The sequence below is a fragment of the Ostrinia furnacalis genome, unplaced genomic scaffold (genome assembly GCF_004193835.3).
Source record: "Ostrinia furnacalis isolate ACB-3 unplaced genomic scaffold, ASM419383v2 OfSCF2357, whole genome shotgun sequence".
NCBI lineage: Eukaryota > Metazoa > Arthropoda > Insecta > Lepidoptera > Crambidae > Ostrinia > Ostrinia furnacalis.
The window spans coordinates 1,320,392-1,340,763 of record NW_021132596.1 but is presented as its reverse complement, the minus strand read 5'-3'; the positions used below and the strand labels follow the sequence as shown (position 1 = coordinate 1,340,763).

The 20,372-nt window shown below is 36.1% G+C and overlaps 1 protein-coding gene and 1 non-coding gene across 10 annotated transcripts in view; one reads left to right on the top strand and one right to left on the bottom strand.

The window, feature by feature from the left end:
• Positions 1-20,372, bottom strand: part of LOC114355157 (AMP deaminase 2) — a 41,029-nt gene that overhangs the window by 20,191 nt on the left and 466 nt on the right. For 4 of the 9 annotated variants that reach the window (XM_028307844.1, XM_028307843.1, XM_028307850.1 and 1 more), the window contains exon 2: positions 1,461-1,602. In XM_028307844.1, the coding sequence (XP_028163645.1) occupies positions 1,461-1,602 (142 nt within the window). Of the gene's footprint in view, positions 1-1,460; positions 1,603-6,157; positions 6,405-8,206; positions 8,394-10,080; positions 10,222-20,372 lie in introns of those variants that run through there. The other 5 variants (XM_028307845.1, XM_028307849.1, XM_028307846.1 and 2 more) reach the window with 5 other exon arrangements.
• On the top strand, positions 9,172-9,263 carry TRNAY-GUA (transfer RNA tyrosine (anticodon GUA)). Its single transcript is given in 2 exon segments — positions 9,172-9,208; positions 9,228-9,263. It is a non-coding gene; the product is annotated as a tRNA-Tyr (tRNA).

Here is a 20,372-nt window from a genome sequence, read left to right as displayed (position 1 = left end):
CTAAGTCGTCTAGCCCGTGCGAAGAGAGATGTGCTTCATACCTATTGATTGAACCCCCTTGTATGTTCAGTGATTTTGCTTGGATTAGGAGGAAACATTCTGTATAAATATCTGTCAGACAATACAGTCAATAAAACTGATCGTCCGATCACAAACTGTAGTCTGTAACTTGGTTTTACTTGCTTTATAACACACAAATTACCTTATTTTTGTTACCCCCAGTTACTTTTAATTTGACCCAACCTGAAATCAAACAGCAGGCACGGCGATAGCGTCTAGACTGCTAATAAACAATAGCAATCGTGTGAACCATAACATTAAGTGACAGTTTATGGGGAGAGGCGCCGTGACAGCCGGAGTCGGCACACGCCCCAACACGGTTTGACGAACACATAAATTCACAAAGGCTAACCTAACCACACAGCCACGCTTTGTTTCGTGCTTTGGCATTCGTTATGTGGGTGTGTGTAACATCACATAGCATGCACATAATGTGGCCAGGTTTACTCGATTAGCAAGCAGCAAAAGTTATTTACACATAATATCGTATACAAGAAACTACTAAAGTATCTACGAAGTTACGAACTCTACCTGAAATCTAAATTTTCACGTCTCTACTTCTTCAGTTCAGTTTAGTTAACATTGAGTTAGATTAGACCCTGAAGAAGAGTTAAGTATGCACGATTTTAATTTGTCACAAACAATTTACCAATAAACAGGGGAAAACACCAAGATGGAAAAGCTGTCACACCGAGAAGCTTTTAATCATCAGGTCCGGTGAGCTGGCTCCCTTTAAAAAAGATTGAGCAATGCAATGTAACTTCAGCCGTAGTCAGCCATTTATGAACTTACTTGTATAGCGACACTACCTAGTTAGTTACAATAATCATTCAGCGCAACGCAATCAGAAATCAATAACTCTAATCGCGTTCTTGGAATTTAATGTTGCAGTAGGTATACGTACGTAATGTAATGAACGGTATGTATGGTTTGTCTTATGATGTTTGGATGAATACTTATAATGAACTGAATATTTTAAGCTAGTCATTACGGTGGGACAATTGCCAAATATCAATGAACAGAAGGTAGAGCCTATGTAGACGATACAGAACAGAAGCTATCGCAATCGCAACGTGCAAGGTGGGTGGCACCTATACATATAATAGTCTGTGAAACTCCATACAAAACACCGGTTAAAGTTATAGTACGGTTAAAGTAAGCGTAAGGTAGTGCAACTCAACCTAAGGCCCAGTTTCCACCAAGCAGGAGCGGAGCGAAAACGAAAGATGTGTCGGGCGGACGAATTTTCCAGTGGCGGCGGAGCGGGAGGATATATGGAAATAATGAAATCTGATTGGTTATTCAAAACACTTCTCCTTTCACTCCTCCTTGGCGGAAATCAGGCCAAAGGGTTAAAACTCTGGTTCATTGAGGGTTACATCTATGTGTTCACTACTCACTTGACATTGAGCTGCCTCTGGATGAGGAGCTTCTTCTCGATCTGCTCGATGGGGAACTGCGGCACCTCGTAGGGCGCCGACAGCTCGTTGGGCAGCTCCCGCGGCGCCTCCGCCCCCACCGCGCTGGTGGGGCTCTCGCTGCCTGCAAACAAAAGTCACCGTCAGGTTGGAGTGATAGGAACTGTCATGGCTAACAGAGACAAAAAAAAAAGAAAACATTTTGCACGAAATATATATTCTCCGACGTAAGTCCAAAAGTTAGTAAAAACATCATCATCATCATTATTTCAGCCACAGGACGTCCACTGCTGAACATAGGCCTCCCCCAAAAAAAGCATAATGTACAGACTCTTACTATTTATTAGTAACAAGGAACTAAGAAGTACGCGATAAAACTTTATTTATGCAGCAGAGTTAGATAGGAACTCATGCTATGCTAAGTTTTTTACAGATTTATCAAGTCTTTAACATTTTTTTAAAAGCATAAAGTAAGGCACAAACAATGCACTAAACTACTTATCTCAATAAACTTAAAGACTGTTTACGAGAGAGGTTCAACTGATAAGGTTACTGTTACTAAATTAATCATTTCATTTCATCTTAATCTTCCTCTTTCATTCGAGTAAACATCTCGAATAGCCGATCGATCTATCTTCAATCCTATGATATAAATAGCCACAAAGGTGTTAGGAGTGCGTCACAACAACGCAGGCTGCGCGTGTAGGTCGCGATGCGATACGACGCGTGCATACAAATGTCCTCCTATTTGTAAACATTGCCAGTTTTGTTTACGATTCAACATCTTTATGGTCTGTCGAGAAAGAATAATTGCAGTCTACAGTCGATGCCCATAAAGTTTAGCTTTGAGAACTCTAAATAAGGTTTGATAGCAAGTAGCAACAGATCTAACTATGACATCATTTATAACTGAATCTTGACAATATCAGTCTCAATTCATTAGTACCTACTTAATTGTTTTAATCCTGTGTTAAAGACTTTTCGTGGAGCAGACACATTAAATAAAATTTGTTTGCAGATTACGCCTAGACTATGATAAATAACTAGCTATAAACAAGTTTATATTTCACTAGAGGTCATAAACTAAATGAGTGTTCAAGCTAAAACCGCTCTTTCATCATTCACCCTCCTATTTCATCACTTTACGACATCGTTACAAGTGCGACGAAGCCTTATTATTAAGGTACGTACTAAATCATTTAAGTTAAGAGAATTACAATGCAGTTAAACTATAAAATGTCTTTCAATACTACCGAAGTACCGACTCTCATAAGGTTGACTTTTGTCAGATCTATTTTAAGGTCGATTTTTTCCTGTACCTCTAGTAGGAAAAACTTTCGAGTTCGTTTCGTTGCGTATTCAAAGTGTCATCGAAAAATTTTGTATGAAAAATTAAACAGCGCCCCCTAGGGCGGCTATAATATAGGGGGCGCTGTTTAATTTTTCATACAAAATTTTTTTCGAAACGAACTCGAAAGTTTTTCCTACTAGAGGTACTGAATGTAGAGTCACGTTTCATAATACGGCCCCTAATTATGTAATTCAATTTGATCAAGCCATTTGTAATCAGTAAGTTTGCTCAGTAAATCCATTATTTTGTAGAATGCAAACCACAACTTCTAAATAAGGCGCGAGTGGCCAAAAGAACCAAAAAATCAATACAACTCGAGACGATACAATTTGGGGATGGAATTTTTGCGGTTTCCATTTCTGTTGGTCGTAGATTTAAATTCTTGTTTTTCCTAACATTGTGTAGGTACCTACTGGCTGTACTTATTAAATACGTAAATAACTAGACATTTATTAAAATCAGTCACTCAAAATGTGTCGTTGCTGTGCAGTTAGACAATTGATTAATTAGTAAAATTACCCCATTTCCACTTCATAATAACTCATTAGTCATTACCTACTCTGATTAGCAAAAAGAAAAGAAAAGAATGCCACTAGAGTTGCCAGTTATGAAAGACCTAGTTATTGAACTAAATAAATACTTGTAACTGTACTTAACTAACTACTCAATGTTTTTGTAGTTATTTAGAGCTCAGTTAGCTTTTTAACTACGATATTTATTAATCGGGCATTGACCCGAATACCCGATTTTCATCACGCTACTTCTAACAAAGGAATCGATGGATTTGATTCCTATCGATTTGAAAAATGCATAGGTACTGGATTTGCATTGTTAGGTATTTTGGAAGTCAAATTCATGTCTGTCTCCGAACAATAAAGAAACTGCAAGTACCTATTAAACTAGGCTAGACATTGTAGGTTCTTAGATACATTCGATACAGTCAGTCTTTTTAAAGTCTATGACAACAATAGGGTAACCTTGAGAACGACTTAATTAGGATATTTAGGACATATTTTCCTTATTATAACGTGAATTTATTATCAATCTTTTTTCACTTGAAATGATAAATTTTTAATAAATACTAGAGATGAAACGGATATCCGGTAACTATCCGGTAGGCCGGATATCCGGCCTAAATTTACTATCCGGCCGGATACCGGATAGTAACTCACTATCCGGCCGGATACCGGATATTAAAAAACTACAAAAATTTCCTATTAATGAAATGAAATACATTAATCTTTGAGGTAAACATCAATAAAATGGCTTATAAAGTTATAATAATGACGACGGATTTTATTTAAAGTCCAAAAAGTTAGAAAAAGCCATATTAAGGCCTTTAAAAAAACTAATTTCTTTTTCTGGGCTATTCACTCTAATGAAGAATACATAAATAGTAAATATCTGTTAAGACGAAATATTGCCAAATAAGTAGGCGATCTTTTTTTCACTGATGGTCTGATGTCATCATGATGCAGTTCAGTCAGATGACGCAGCAAGTAAACTAATTTAATTTTCGCTATTCAATCACTCACTCACGATGGCAACCGAAATCGCCCGAATTGATCTGCCCCCTAGACAAGTGGCAAAATCTGACATTCTATTCGGACTGATTCGATTTTCGAAAAGTCTGACTAGTCTAGTCTACTAATAGACTCAGTGATCGCGTTAGAAGCTCCTGTGCGGCGCTAAACTCGTCACGACATGCAACGAGACAATGGGCCAACTATCCGGCCGCCGGATATCCGGCTATCCGGCCTAGCAGCTGGCCGGATATCCGGTATCCGGCCAAACCACTATCCGTTTCATCTCTAATAAATACCTTCATTAAGGTCAATATACGATAACTATTTTGTTATTGGAAATAACATGTTTTTTAAGTGATTTAAGTACGTCATTAATTTGTTTTGGTGTTGTTAGTTAATAAAAACTCTTAAATTGGTAGCGTTTGAAAATTCATATTCAAGGGGCTGTCTTGTGAACTTGTTGCCAAGTGACAAACTGATAATCGTCGTTCAGTCGTGACGTGACCGCTGAACTAACCAGAGAAATAGGGGGTAAGGGGGCGAGGGAACGGGGATCGGGCACAGCCGACAACGCATTCGGTCAAGGTCTGCCATGCATAATGGAGCTCGCGCGAGCAACGTGACAGAATGCAAATGGCTAGACTTCGAAACAAGCAGCTTCAATTTAAATGCATCCGAAATTTAAATAAAAAACCTTACATTGGAGGTGAAAACTGAATAAATAGGTAGGTTTTTACCTAGAATCGATAGTAGAGGTATTGCACAAGTGTTGCAATAAATTGTTTATATGTGTGCTTTTTCATACTTTGCGGACACTACCAGTGTAATGAATTGAACAGTCGTCCAATTGGGTAAAATAAATGGAAAACTTGCATAAAACGAATAGTAAACTACGACGACCAATCCACCACTGACATACATGCTCGATTTCTAAAATATTTCACCGATTAATGAACAACAATGTCGAATGAAACTACGAAGCAAACGTAAAGTAATGGATGAACAAACAATTTGATCATCTCAAATTAAAGCAGGTGTTTTCATGAAAAGAATGGACGAATACAATCGGTTTTATTAACTGAGGAAAAGCCATTTCGTGGAATGTAGAGCTTTGTAATTTCATTAGATACTAAAAGTGCCGAAATTTGCCTAGAATAGTGACGCTGTTGGTGACAAATTACAGGGTGATTCATTGGTAGGTGATCAAAAAGAATTAATTCTACTACTCAAATGCAACAACTTTTTCCGAGAAAACGATGCTGAAATTTTCCACAAAAAAATATTCGTAGTTGTGTTTGAATGGTAAAATCAACACATTATGATTAAAATTTCCAAAAACCGAGACTTTTCAAAGTATTATATTTTGCAAAGTTAACTGTCGTCCCAACTTCCAAACCCATTAAAGATTCGGTGGTCCGAGTAAGACCAAGGAAGTACATTGAGCCCGCAGTCCGCTGCCAAGCGCCACTCGAGTGGTTCATAAAATCGGTTTACGCATTGCGGGTGTGCGGACGGCGACACATTACAAATATTTATTGCACTCCACGGCGCATTAGGCTGTCGCGAGACTAAAAACAATAATTATTGAAAGAATAATTTAGTGTTAGCATTTTTATTTGACTTTACACTACAGATTTTTCTTTGTAACGTGAATAATGGGGATTATTCTCAGCAATATATTACATGCTTGAATTATTTTACTTTTAAATCTAATACATTATCTCTAGCTGAGATTACCCAGTGGAAACCTCAACGCAAATACTTCTGTAATTAAACAAAGAAAATATATTTAAAATATTTACTGCTCCGATCACCTGGCACGATCTCCTCCTGAGTTTCGGAAGGGCGGCGCACATGCCACAGGTCCTTGTCGAAGCTGTACATGTTTATATCACTATCGATATAAATGATTTAATAATCACATCACTCGTGGATATTATTGTCACCACACGTCAGCACAGCAGTCTTGTTCACTGTCCTACTGGTAACTTTTACCAGATGAGTCGGAGGTTATCTCTCATTCAAGATAAGCTTCAAAAGAACTACGCAAGTTAATGTTATGACACAGGAATATTTCTGTCGTAAGAAAGCTTTATTTGCACAGTTCAAAGGCGATTCCGATAAATTTATTTTTGTACACAATAGCCATGTTTGTTCTTCTGTTCAGTTGTGTTTTTTTTCCTATACATTGTGTGAAGATTAATCTAGCGTAAGTAGATCTGCGATAACAATGACAGGATAAAAGATAATCACAACCATAATTTGGTAAAAGGGCTATAACAGATACCTACTTAATAGCTACTTAGTTATTGATATTTCTTAAATTATAAATGAAATAGAAATCCTATTTCTACATGATAGCTATTGTCTTAAAAATTAAAATATCTACAAGTGAAATGAATTTACTAAATTCCCAAAAATCTACGGAAAAGTAGGGTGGCCACGGATTCGGCTGAAATAGGTACATGCTTTGAAATAGGCTTCTAATAATCAACAGTAAAAATATCTATTAAAATATCAGATTTGCCATGAGTAGTGGATAAAATATTTGAATTTAGTTGAATGCAGTTAAAGTGTATATTACTATTTCTATAGTCCAAACATAGGTACCTACTACCTAAACTTAACTAACATAACAGTCATAATAAAATTGATGTAGTGTACGACGGAACCTCGTCATAGGTTCGGTAGGCGAGGCGAGCAGCCACTTGGCTCTCAATTTACGACCCCATCACTCTTCGCCCCAAGTCCCGACCACATTACGTGATGAAGTGCGTATTTATTAGTGTTGTTATCACACCATTTCGATTACAAGTTGCTTCGCTCAGACGAGGTCAAGCAGACAAATTGTAAAATTATTTCTATGTGCTAATTTTATTTAAACAATTTTTCATATTATTGGTAGGTATTATTAACGTTATTTCAGGCCACAATACATTGATAACAAAGCTTGGGGTCGGGAAATGAGGATAAATTTTCATTAATTACCTATAATAATAATAAAATAATATTTTATATGTCAAAAATTCTAATAAATAATACGATAATATGTATGCGATCACATATTAATTTTAATTGAGAAAAGATAAAAAATTGTGACTATAAATGCATTGTAATGACCGTACGAATTTGGACCTGGTTACCGGTATTTAACAAAGTTGACTGGTAGAACTTTCTAATTTATGCGAACCTGGTTATGATAAACAAACACCTGCAATCTTAAGCACAAAAATGTTACATTGTGACGCAATTAAACTCCAGCGAAGTTTAATTTGTATTCCATTGGTCTCCCAGTTACATGATAAGCAGACAGAATCGCTTTGGCATTTGTTATCTTTGCTATGATATCATATGGGCTACTATTATACCATTCATCTACTGATGAAAATTTATCGAAATGTGCCAATAACATAAGTTCAATAGCTATCAATCATAATAATATGATATTGATGTGACGATTTTCACACTTTTAGATATCTTAGAACCAAAGGTTAGTAGATAGATGTATGATTACAATTCATTGCATAAATAATTAGTAACTTTTCAAAAACAACCATTGTAAGAACGTTAAGAATACGTTAAAAACTTAAAACAATACTCGCACATTATCCTCGGCAGGGAACCATCACGCTAACGGATGTTTTAAAAAGTGGAATGACACACCGGAAAGAAGCAGGCGAAAACACAACAGGTTCGTCAATTAGACACGAGGAATCTGCATTGACATTCACGCGATTTAAATTCCAGCGAGCAACAGCGTAGTCAACATATTGTCAAGTAACATGTGCAAATATCACTTTATAAGTTGTATTTTGAGGTAATTTTTAATTAAGCATGACAGAAATAATCACAGTGTCATAAAAATCGATATGGAACAGTCAAGTTACGGTATGTTATCAATATGTTTTGCCACGCGCGTTGTCAATCACGCCAGCCGTGCTAGCGAGCGGTTCAGACGGCGAGGCCCGACTGGCGAAGTGGCGGTGGCTGCCGAATGCCGCGGGCGGCGGACTGCACTCGACCCCAGCAAACAAATAGGTGAGGCAATAAACGGAATCGACATTGCATAATTTAAACTTGGTGTAACACCAGTTATTACGATTAACCTTTTTAAAGGTGATAACAAACTTCGTGAACCACAAACTGCGCATTTACTAACGCGTTTGATGTACGAACTGTATGAAGTTCCTGATGCAGCTGAATCAATAATTACCTACTTGTGTAGGTATAAACATAAAAACATACACGTCTATCTGAATTCCCTCATTATGTTTTGATATTTACGTACTTCTTTCTTTAAGTAATGTCATAAATAATGATTTGCTTACCTACAGTGAAAGCTAGTTTCAGTGCATTATTCATACTTAGTAAAAAAAAAACTTTTACTAAAAGTGGTAAACGTGGAAAATGCATATTTTTATAACATCATAACTTTTTTCGCACGACTCAACAGGCGCAATGTAAACAAGGAGCGTCATTGTTATCGTAGACTTGTAGGTAAATTACAAAGGCCACACACAACAACAATTAAGACTACTATTAATATTCATCACATACAAAACAACAGTCTATTTATCAAGTCCTATAAATGGTAACCACTTTATTATATTTATAAAGTTTGCTATATTCAATCTATGACGTAAAAAGGACACTAACACAATACTCAATAGGAGTCTTTTTGTAAAAAAAAAGGTTTATAAAATCTTCCAGTGTTATAATGCCAACAAAAATCCAGTTCTGTTTTGCGCAATTACAACGAGGTCACCCTAATCTTTTTTCTTAGACAGCGTAAGATAATTTCGACTGCACTCGTATACCTTCGATAGCTCAGTTGGTAGAGCGGTGGACTGTAGTAGTGAACTCTCTGTTGAAATCCATAGGTCGCTGGTTCAAATCCGGCTCGAAGGAATCTTTTTGTATTTTTTTGTGATACGTAATTATTTACTTGTTTGATTTCTTTATTTTAGAATAAATTTATTATTCTGTAGATGGACTACGATAATTATAAATTAGCTGTGTAAGACATTTTTGTATGTTACCTGTGTTTTATTAAGTTATGTATGTTTTCCTAATCAAGAAAATAACATAAAAATTAATAGTGGGTTTTATTTTATTGTCTTCGAGAGGCTCAGGTCCAGATAGAGATTATCAACACACAAAACACTTTAAATGTAGAGCTGCTAACTACTTTTGAGGCATTTGGTGTTGCCTTTCTCACACCAAAACAACAACAAATGAACCATTTCTACCGAAACTACATCTACATTGCGTGATCCTTGTCAATTAAGCTAAAGTGGCAACTTTTTTGGCATGGCAAATATGAGGTAACTAGCTTTTGCCCGCGGCTTCACCCGCGTGAAATTTAGTTTGTCACATATCGTCATAAATTATAGCCTATGTGTTATTCTGGGTTATAAACAGTAATACTGTAAAGTTTAATCAAAATCCGTTCAGTAGTTTATGCGTGAAAGAGTAACAAACATCCAGACATTGTGAAACACATGACGTTTCGCAACGATAAGCGCCAGATATTATTTATTAAAAGATCTGACTAAGATTGTTGATTTTCACATTGTTGATAACCAGGAGATGCAGCAGTGGGAACGAGAGGAGGGAATAGTCCCGTATCTTATTAACATTACAATATTGCAATAAAAATGTTAATGCCTAGCTTGCATTAGTAACACCGTAACACAAACCAGTCGACCTTACTCTTGATCCTTACCTCCATCATCGAAGAATGAGTCGGTCATGATCCGCGGAGACCGCGACCCATCTGGCACTCCTCGTATTGACATTTTCACTTATTTCTCACTACATACACAACACTATATTCTTACAAAACTTACATGAAAATACACTTTAATTATAACATTAGATGCGAGTTGGCGCTGCAAATATTTGTTGGGAAATAAGTATAGTGATAATATAAGAGGTGTAATGGCGGGTAATGCAGTGATAATCAGTAATAGTGATTGATGATGTGTGCCGATGATAACGGAATAATGTTTATTTGTGTCTATTTACGGGTTTTGTATTATTCGATTAGTAATTTGGTAAAACATAGTTTTGAAAAAAGTTTAGGTAGCTCTAGCTAGACTGTCGTCAGCATTATTATGTAGGACCAATTAAGGCAGTGTTGAAGTAAGTAAGATTGTCTTTAGATTTGATGGAAACCAGAAAACTTTCAGATTAGGTAATTGAAAAGTCGATGGTGGGTGACTCTATCCAACCATAAATAAACAATAAGCTCCTTTACTATTGCTATTAGTTAGATAATTATCTTATTGGTTTACCTACCTATTCGGTGCTTTAATGATGAATATTAATAGTGGTTTGAATTTTTTCAGCAAACAAGTGCCTGAAATTAGAGTACTGTAGTAAAACCACACGCCCACAGTGCAAATCTACTCCAGCTGGAAAATAACACCGTCACTTTTGAACATTTACTGTGATCTGTGTGTCACCATAAACACAATAAATCACTCTACAATCAAGACAAAAAGAGCTACTTAGAAACAACGGCTAAAAATATACGGTAAACAAAATCTGGCAGTTCCTTTGAATATTTTTTACATCGAAGTGAATCATGATATCGTTTGCCAATTCTGTATTTCACAGCACACTACAGTTTCAAAGAGAAAAATATGGGATCAATATCCGACCCAAATCCTGTAAACAACCTGAATTCGAAACGTAAATCTGCTGCTGTTTACGTGTTTTTCTTTCTTGAAAAATGTGGACGACTTCGCTGTTTTCAGTTTTATTTCGATTCCGTTTAACTTTAACATTTATATGTAGGTATAGTACAGGGTGGAATTTTGTAATGCCACCTGGAGGGAAAGTAAGTACTCTTAATATTGTAGATAGAATTTTTTTCTCAATTAAAAAAAAATTTTTTTTTTGAAGAAATAGAACTGCATTCAAAGATTTCCAAAAATTTGCTTGCCACACCCGGAAATCGAACCAACTAAAATCTGATAAAAATTACACCCTATATTTTTATTGCATCGATCGTTAGGGTTAAGTAGGTATACGGATGAAATCTCTCTAACAAACTTGATAAATCAAATGAAAGGAAAACCATGAAATCTTAAATTATTTTAATTAAGTAGAGAAAATTGTATGGTATGGTAGTGAATTTTCGAAAAAAAATCGAAAATCTTTGAATGCAGTTCTCTTTGTTTTAACAATAAAGGAATGTTTTCTTTCAGTAAAATTTTCTATCTACAGTATTAAGAGTACTTTCCCTCCAGGTGGCATTACAAAATTCCACCCTGTATATATTCGAACCTGAAATGCCTTTAACGACACAAACATCGATAGAATAAAGACAAAACCGCCTGTACATTTTTGTCACAAAAACTAGTCACAAAAGCTGTCCAAAGTAGAATAAAACTGAAATCTGAAAGATTTTCTGGAGAAAAACTCTACAACTTAATTTTCAGGACCACAAGTCATTTGTGTTCAAGAGAAAACGTTTATAACGTGTCTGTACTCTATGCACGATAGTATGTAGCTTGTTAATAAAACATGTGGTCTAATTAATTTGGACTCAAAATGACTGCCTATGTCTGTGGGATTTGAAGAAGCTTTGTCAAGACCAATAAACAACAAGCGATGTCTGCAGTTTGAGGTCGATAGAAGACCAATAAACAACAAGACTACTGCGGTCGGTCGGCAAGCGTGGCTTGTCCATCCTACCTAATTACTCCGTGTCCAACACAACTAATTAATTATGTTGCATCGGAAGCATTGGTACGTACCGTATTATAGCGATTACTCTGCGTGCGCACTCTCTATTTTCGTCCGCCGCCCACTCGATCGCCGCGCCAATGTCAAAGACCTACTGATTTATTCCGCAAAGTGTTTTGGACTCTCCATTTCCCGATGCAAACAAAGACTTGTGAATTCACTGATTTGATTTCCAATTTTGGTTAGGTTATTTCAGGTTTAAGCCTCATTGGCCTTCCAAAAGAAACACCGAAAGTAGGTAGGACAACCATTATACTCGTAAGTAGTTCTGTTGTATCTGGTTGTAGTTTGTACCTAAGTAGTTATTGCGATACGTTTACTTGCCTAGATCAGAGGGAAAAGGAGTAGTTTAACAATATCGATTTTCATTTTCTTCAGCAGCCTGTAGGCTATTGCGAATCCATAAGATTTAATCACAGGAATCTGTCTATCGAGCAAGATGAAAAAACTTAATCCCATGAAAAGGAAAATTTTCATTTTCAGTACTTGATTCCGGGAGAGCTGAAGCCCCTGTTATAAGTAATATCAAACCTTTTTATGAGTCTGTAAGCACGGCTACAAAAATACAGTTTTTTTCCGATCCACGTGCTCAACAAAACCAATTGTTAGATTGCCTTGAGGAAAATAAGTTCTGGTCCATTATGTCGCCGGCTTTGTCAGCCATGAATAACTCTTGGCGCGTGATTTTATCGAAAACATTCACCAAATCGGAGAAATAACAAAGCGAAATGTTTCAGATTTCCGACGAATGAATCATGGATTGGCTATTGTTGATACATAGTGGGTACCATTAAGTATTCAGCTCTACTGTTTGAATGTCAGTCAGAATACCATGAAAAACTAAATATCGTACTCACTAGGAGGCAAAGCATCGATAAGGGTGAATATCAACTCGTTATTACCTAATTCCGGTGACAAATTTTCATTTCCACTTTCCAAAACTTTTTTGTGGCAGAAATAATAGTAAATGACTTTTATTATTCAATGATATGGTAGAGATCAACATTTATTAAGCTACTCGATTTTTGTAAAACATTGTCCTGTAAGTAGTGAAAACGATTCTTTATTATTCTCATGATCATCCGGCAGTCGTTCTTGAAAGTTTTTCAGGTATTTTTTCAGAAAAATCTCATAATTATAGCGTTTCGACTCTAGCAGGGTAAACTGGAATAGATAGGTAAGTAATTGGAGCAGTTCGAAACTACTTCAAGGTCTGTCTTTTCAACAAGGTCGGCGTTAAACGGTGTTATGTAGATGAAGACGCATGAAAGGACCATTCAAACCTCAAGGTCGAAAAAGCTTTCATACTTTCTGAGAAGCAGCAAGGAAAGTTTATAAAGAGCATTTCTTTGAAACAAAATTCTTGGGACAAGAAAAAAGACATTCTAGATTAATGCTACACAAAAATGAATTAAGCTGTATCGTGTTGTTTTCAAGATTAGTAATGTTCTGTTTCATATCTATAAACTAACTATGCCATCTTATACGTTGACGGGTGTTATGTAGCAGAGTCCGTCTGATCAATTTCACGCTCACCACACCTCAATGCCACCGTCCACGACGCAAATGCAAGCATCAATTACACTTCAGCATTCAAAGCTACATGAAAACGACACCTGCGCCTCATAAATTCAGGACTGGAATTTTCCAGTGCGAAACGGAACGCGCCAACTCACATCTAACGTCAAAACTCGCGCCAAAACTAACCTCCAAAATTAAAATTTACTTTTTTCACTTATTAATGCACTTTTTGAATATTTTTCTCTGAAAAATACTAGAGAATGTTATTGTACGAATGTTGGGACGTAGACTGAGCACGGGCTGGCACGGGCGCCGCTCGGCACGCTTTTGTGTTTAGCACAATCATGTCGCGATGTCGTCACGGCGTTCTATTAAAAACATTGTTGGTAGTAAGATTAACGTGGGTAATTCACGTATATGTATAGGCTAAGGCCGTAGAACAAACTAAGGTCATTTTCTTTCTGCTAGATAAGACAAATGAACAATAATTCATTTCGGGAAAAAGGAAAATTCCGTTCATTTCAGTTCCTAGAATACGCTAACATTTATCTGGGTCATTCCATAAAAATCTGTATATTTTGGACGTCATTTTGTCCGTAACTTTTTTAAGATGCTTTTGAATACTTTATTAGTGTAAATTATTGTTTATTAATTAATTATGTTATGTCTATAAGGGCCAGTCACTTTATGCTTTATTTTAGGAGAAATTATAATTTTCAATTTTTTCATACTACATTACTCCTATATGACTTCTAATAAAGTATAAAACTTTTAACCTTAACATTTATAGATAAGTTAATACACATAATGTAGTTGTTTTGTTATTATCACTATATAAAAAACATCATTCCCTAACTAGTAATTTAGTCCCAAGTGCCATTTAAAGCTAGGGCCTGACGCTCTAGGGACTGACGATTTGGAGTAAAACTTAACACAAATGCAGATTAACTTTATATTATAAGATGCTTAATACCATGTGCCGAAAATAGCCAAAAAAATACACGTAAATACTTTTAAATTATATACAATTTCCTATTATAATCAATAAAGCTACTCAACTAGGGACTGACGAAGTGACTGGATTAACACATGTTTCGGTAACAACTGGCACGTTAGCACTAATTCAAAAAACGGCTACCGCAAAGCCAGTATGGTCTGAGGATAACTTCGTATCGTACTTTAAAATCAACTAAATGTCATTCACTCTAAATACATATTAAAGCGCAAAATTATAAAATCAGTGCGTGGCGAGGGAATGACGCTAAAAACTGTAGACTCTTTTTCAACTAAAGAAAATCAAATTATTGTTTATTGAAACCGCAAAATATTAATAGAATTTGGTGTAATATACATTTAAATAGATTATTCGTTAATTAAAACAAAGGATAAAGTTGATGTTTTTATAAATGTGGGTCCCAAAACACAAACTTTTGGAGTACGGACATGCCTAGGGAATGACGTTTTGGGACATTCAAAAGGAAATTAAGATGTTTTAAAAATAGTTTCAAAAAATATAAATGGGTGATGAATAAAGCACACTGCGAGCTGTTATTTAACAATTTTGGAATAAAATATTAACAAATATTTCATGTGAAATGTGGCGCGGACTAAGAGTTGACATATTTTTGTGGAATGACCCATCTAACATTGTGTTTCAGGATTGAAATTGATTGAAATTGGATTGAAACAAGAGACGAGAAATAAGACCTATCATTTTCTTTTCTACTCCAAATAACTAGAGAGCTGTTAAGCAAATTAGATAGATTTCTACTAAACATAGCTAATATTATGTAAACTTTATAAGTTTGGTTCTTTAGAAGCTAATTTTTTCGAACCGTATCACAAAGAAATTCAAAGTAACAAAACGAGTTTTTCTCATAGAATTTCCCATCGTTTTTCCGACCACCATGCTTTTTCCATGTAGGTACTGATGGCGAACAATAGTTAATATTAACCTTCTAAATACTCTACTTTCATATCTTGAGACAGCATTCTGTTGTTGCATGATCGTTTTTATGGCAACTGAAATTATGAACGTACGCGGCACTTTGGAAGCGTGTTTACTGAAATAGCTTCGACCTGTCTCGCCGAGGGCAACAGAGGGCGATGAACGACCTATACCATATTAGATAACAAGCAAATTTTCCATTGCTGAGAGCGCAACTAGGGTTGCCAGGTCCAACAAAAGCCAGACCTTAAGCACAACCGCAACACCATTAATTAATAGATATGACGATATACTCCATCGCAGTAATGATAGAGACAAAATACATAAAGTAACTCTTTCTGAAAATGTGATATTAAAAGCAAAGACAAATTATATTCTAGAATATTCATTATGCTGAGCACGTCGTTGTTATACACAAAATCATTCCATGTCTAATTGTAGAGACATGATGATATGAGTAGAGCAACAGACAAAGCTGAAAACGCATCATATTTTGTTCTGGGGACTCTTCGTATGCATGTTATCGGACGTTAGCTATTAGTATTTTCCCTCTTTCTCTATCATTCGGGAAAATCTAGGATTATCTCTATAAGTTTACTTTAACTAGGGTTAGTAGTAACTTTTAGTAATAGTATAGCCTGACAAGGAACATAAAAACCCTCACCATGTTGCGGAAAACTAATGGTACTAATTTATTTTAATGGCAACAGTAACTGAAAACTTCATTGACATGTCACCTTGCATGTCAATCTATTGCTGTCAAAGTGTAAACAAACTTTATTTTAAATGTGCGCAATTGATTTTGTGAATGAAATTGCTAAAATCTTTTTATAGTCGAGAAAGAAAAGTGGTTCACAATGTGTTAAAGTATTTGTCGAAGAGAAATACCAAGGGTTCGGACAATATTTTCATTGAATAATGTTTCCAACAAAGGTTGTCAAATTGACTGACATGTTTACCGTATAGTACAGTCCACTATGAAAATTAGCTGTGGTTTGTTTCAACTACCTATTTTAAAGTTTTTTGTCACTTTCTAAGTGTTGAATTTTATGGAATAGGGAAAGAAGTACCGAGTTTGAAGCGTTCATGAGCAGACATTGCAGTTGAATATTCAAGTTCTGAATTTGATTATTGATGAATAATAAAATAAATCCTACTAGCTCGATTGATGGTTTCATTTAATTTATTTAAACCAGGTTACCTATAATAATATTTTTTCGTTAATTTATGAAAATATCAAATTAGCCCGTAATCCTGAATCCTGATACATAAAGTTAGCCTATTAATTTAACACAGGTACGACTGTACTCAGTGTTGCACTATCAAATGCAATTGACGCGCCTCTATGCCAGGGTTTTTATGTTCCTGGTCAGGCTTATAACTGTTGGGAACCGATAGGTGGACCAACCTGTTTTTTATAATTGTCTATGTTTTTTTACTTTTTTTATTATTTTTAATACCTTTTGGTTTTTAGTTTTGAAAGTATATGTTTTTTGATAGCCGTCAGGGCATTTAACGCAGAAATACATCTTTATTTTAAACCTAAGATATCTGTCGGCTGTCCGCTACAGTAACTTTTAGTTAGATAGTTTTTAATAGCACTGAAATACTTTTTACTTGTAATAAAATAAAGTTTTGATCCAATATTACCTGTAAAAGTACTAATGTAGATATTCTGAGAGTAGATAGAGCACATTTAATCAGTATTTCATCATTGTCAAAGACCTGTATAACAAGAAGTCAGACACTGGAAATATTCCGTGTACAGTCCGCATAACGTAGTGTAGGTATTCAAATTATTTTAACTGGGTACCTAGTTCCTACGATCTATTTAGAACACCACGAATATCACGATAGAATCTCTGATCAAATGTTTCCAGTATTTTTACCTGTTATTGGCAGGGGGCCAGCAATCGCTTCACATGTTTAATTTTATTAAAATGAGATGAGACATAATCCTTGCCAGCGAATCACAGATGTACAGGAGAAGATTTGACCCAAATTGATTCACAACTAATCTCTACATTGATTTACTTTTATACTTGTTTTAGTTAAACACATGTGGCATTATAGGAGCATACACCTACGTAGGTACCTAGTATGGCGCTGACCTCAGACTATGATCTGAGGCGCTGACTGACTAAATCCTAAAACTTGGGAGAGGTTTTGACATCAGCTTTAACTATTAAACCTAACGTTAGATAGAAGTGTAAAAAATGGTTTTTTGCTTTTCAACTTTATATCGCTCGTTTACAACGATGGTACAGTCTCTAGCCCTACCAATGTGGGTCGGTGCCTGTAAAGGTCAGTCAAATGTGCAGTTACTTACATCACAAAATCTGGATTCGAAAAAGTAAAATCGATATGCGATGTCCGTTCAAAACAAGTTTTCTAAGACGTAGCCAATGCCCAATGTAGAGATAGGTCACACTGAGCTGCGCGTCGCGCAGTTGCGCCAATCCTGTTTGTTGACTGTACCGGTTAACCTACTTCTACAAAAGACGCACAGTGCAGGACCGGAAGGATTTGTTAGGAGGGAATGAATAGAAAGTTCAGGAATGAAGTATTTTCATATAGTTCAATTTTCCACGGAGCTGCAGAGTTAATACTGATTTGACGCAGAAATCTCTACTAGCACAATTGCGTTTCCCACGATACATCTTCGTGGCCTTGCACTGTCCTTCCTCATACGGATTGTCAAGGGGAACAAAATATAATCTTTTGTGTCTCATCTAAGACGTATTTGTGACCCATTGAAACGTTTGGGTATTGCTGGGGTGACAATAATAAGTCGGTGGGGGCCGCTATCGTCCTGATAAATGATGTCCGCTCAAAACAACGTTACTATAACAATTGGCTGTCTGTCTGTCTACTGTACTACAAGGGTACTTCTTATCAAGGCAGTCTATAACCCATTGGGGGTCATGAGCATTTTTTTAAGGATCAAGCTTTTTTTTATCTGAAAAATTAGAGAACTTTTCAGCGATCACGTTACAAACAATTAGTATTTACAGGTGTTATTGCTGTTTCTAGAGCAAACGGGGCTTTGATCACGTAGTCAGAGACCACGTAGGAAAGAGGGGACTGCTTCTTATAGCGAGGGTCATTCATATTGTTAAAATTGAGTAGTATTAAACCATAAAACTACTCAGTTTCGCGATTGCATTGAGAGTTAGAAAGCTCCGTCAGTTGGGTACAAAACTGCAAGTTTTTCGACTTCATCAAATCGAATTCCACAAGGAATTAACATTGCGTGAATCGTTTTCAAAATAAAGGCCTGTGAGCCACAAAAGGCATCTAACATGTCTAGAAAACAGACATCTCATCAGAAAGGGGCCATTTGAGTAAAGCTCTTTGATATAGGTTGTAATTTGCTCTTGTGTCCCTTGCTCAAAAATAATTCGGGTCACCCTGGTTCAGTACTGATAACTGGTTTTCCTACAATGGGTATTGTTTGCTGTGGTTAAACGCTTGCGGTGCTTATTACGTGATTTTATGGAAAAAACCTTGTGAATTTATAATCATTTGTATCTTTTTGGTCGGCTCTTTGGCGGATATCGCTTTAGGTAGAGCAGGGCGTTTGTAAAGTGCGCTATCTTATCCTTATCAGTTCTCACAGTCACGATATCTAGGTAAATGAAATAATTGTTCTTCTTCACACACATTCCAATAATTATTGAAATAGAACAATCTAGGTAGTTTTAATCTATTCTAGGCGGCAAAGGGAACACCCCCAGGAAGGTAACTCTGAATGCACAAAAAATCAGCGTTATAATCCTGAAAATTTGGTCTTTTCAATGAATTATTGCAGACAGTCGGAAAATTATTAAGCGGCATTGTCCGCCCACGAGTTGCTTATCTATAGGTATATGAAACAGCTTATCTGGCTGGTAAATATTTCTCTGATTATTCAGCTTGAACGTTCACAGGGATTTCATTGTAAAGCCTGTAACTAGTTTGGTTAATTTTATAGCAAAATTAGGGACCTAACATATTTAGAGTCCGTGACTAGCATAGCGATGCAGTCTGGTTAGCGAATCACTAGACTAGACCAAAGGGTACCTAAGTAAGTAGCTAATAATGTTTGGAATGATGTTCAAAATAATTTTCGTATAATAAAACTTAGAGGTGAAAGTTTAGTTCCCTGAAGGACTCCATCGATCTTTCTGAAATCCAAAGCCTTTTACAAGATTTTAAATTTTCACATGAATTTCCTACGTATGTAATTCTTTTTTGAAGAACACCAAAAGAAGGCCTCAACGTTTCCTAACAATTCAGCTAGTTCAAAAAGAAGACGAATGAGTAAGTAGTGTAGTAGGTATACATTTTATCACATACACAACACACGTTTGAGACTTGCGGCAGACGGACCCGTCAGCTGATGCCGTATCGATCCGAGCACCCGGCGCGAGAAATGGGCGCCTTTCCCGGTTAGCAACCGGGGCAGCAGGGGCTTTCCGAACCGGCAGGGTTATTATAACACCGCAGTATGGTGAGTGGTGTGAGTAAGCTGACCATAATAAAAACACGCAATAACGCATTGTTATCAACTACCTACCTTAGATTTGAATTTTATTTCTGCTTAACTTTTATCTGATTGAGCTGACAGATCATCTGTTTCTGCATTTATTAGGGAATCAAGGATTAACAATACATCTTGGTGTCTTTTACATATGATATCATCATTACAAATTATATTATTTATCTGGATTTTTGTTTGAATTTTCCATGGTGCAGATAGGTTTTCTGTTTATTATCTAGAAGGTAGGTATTTTGTGTTGTTTGCTTCGTTA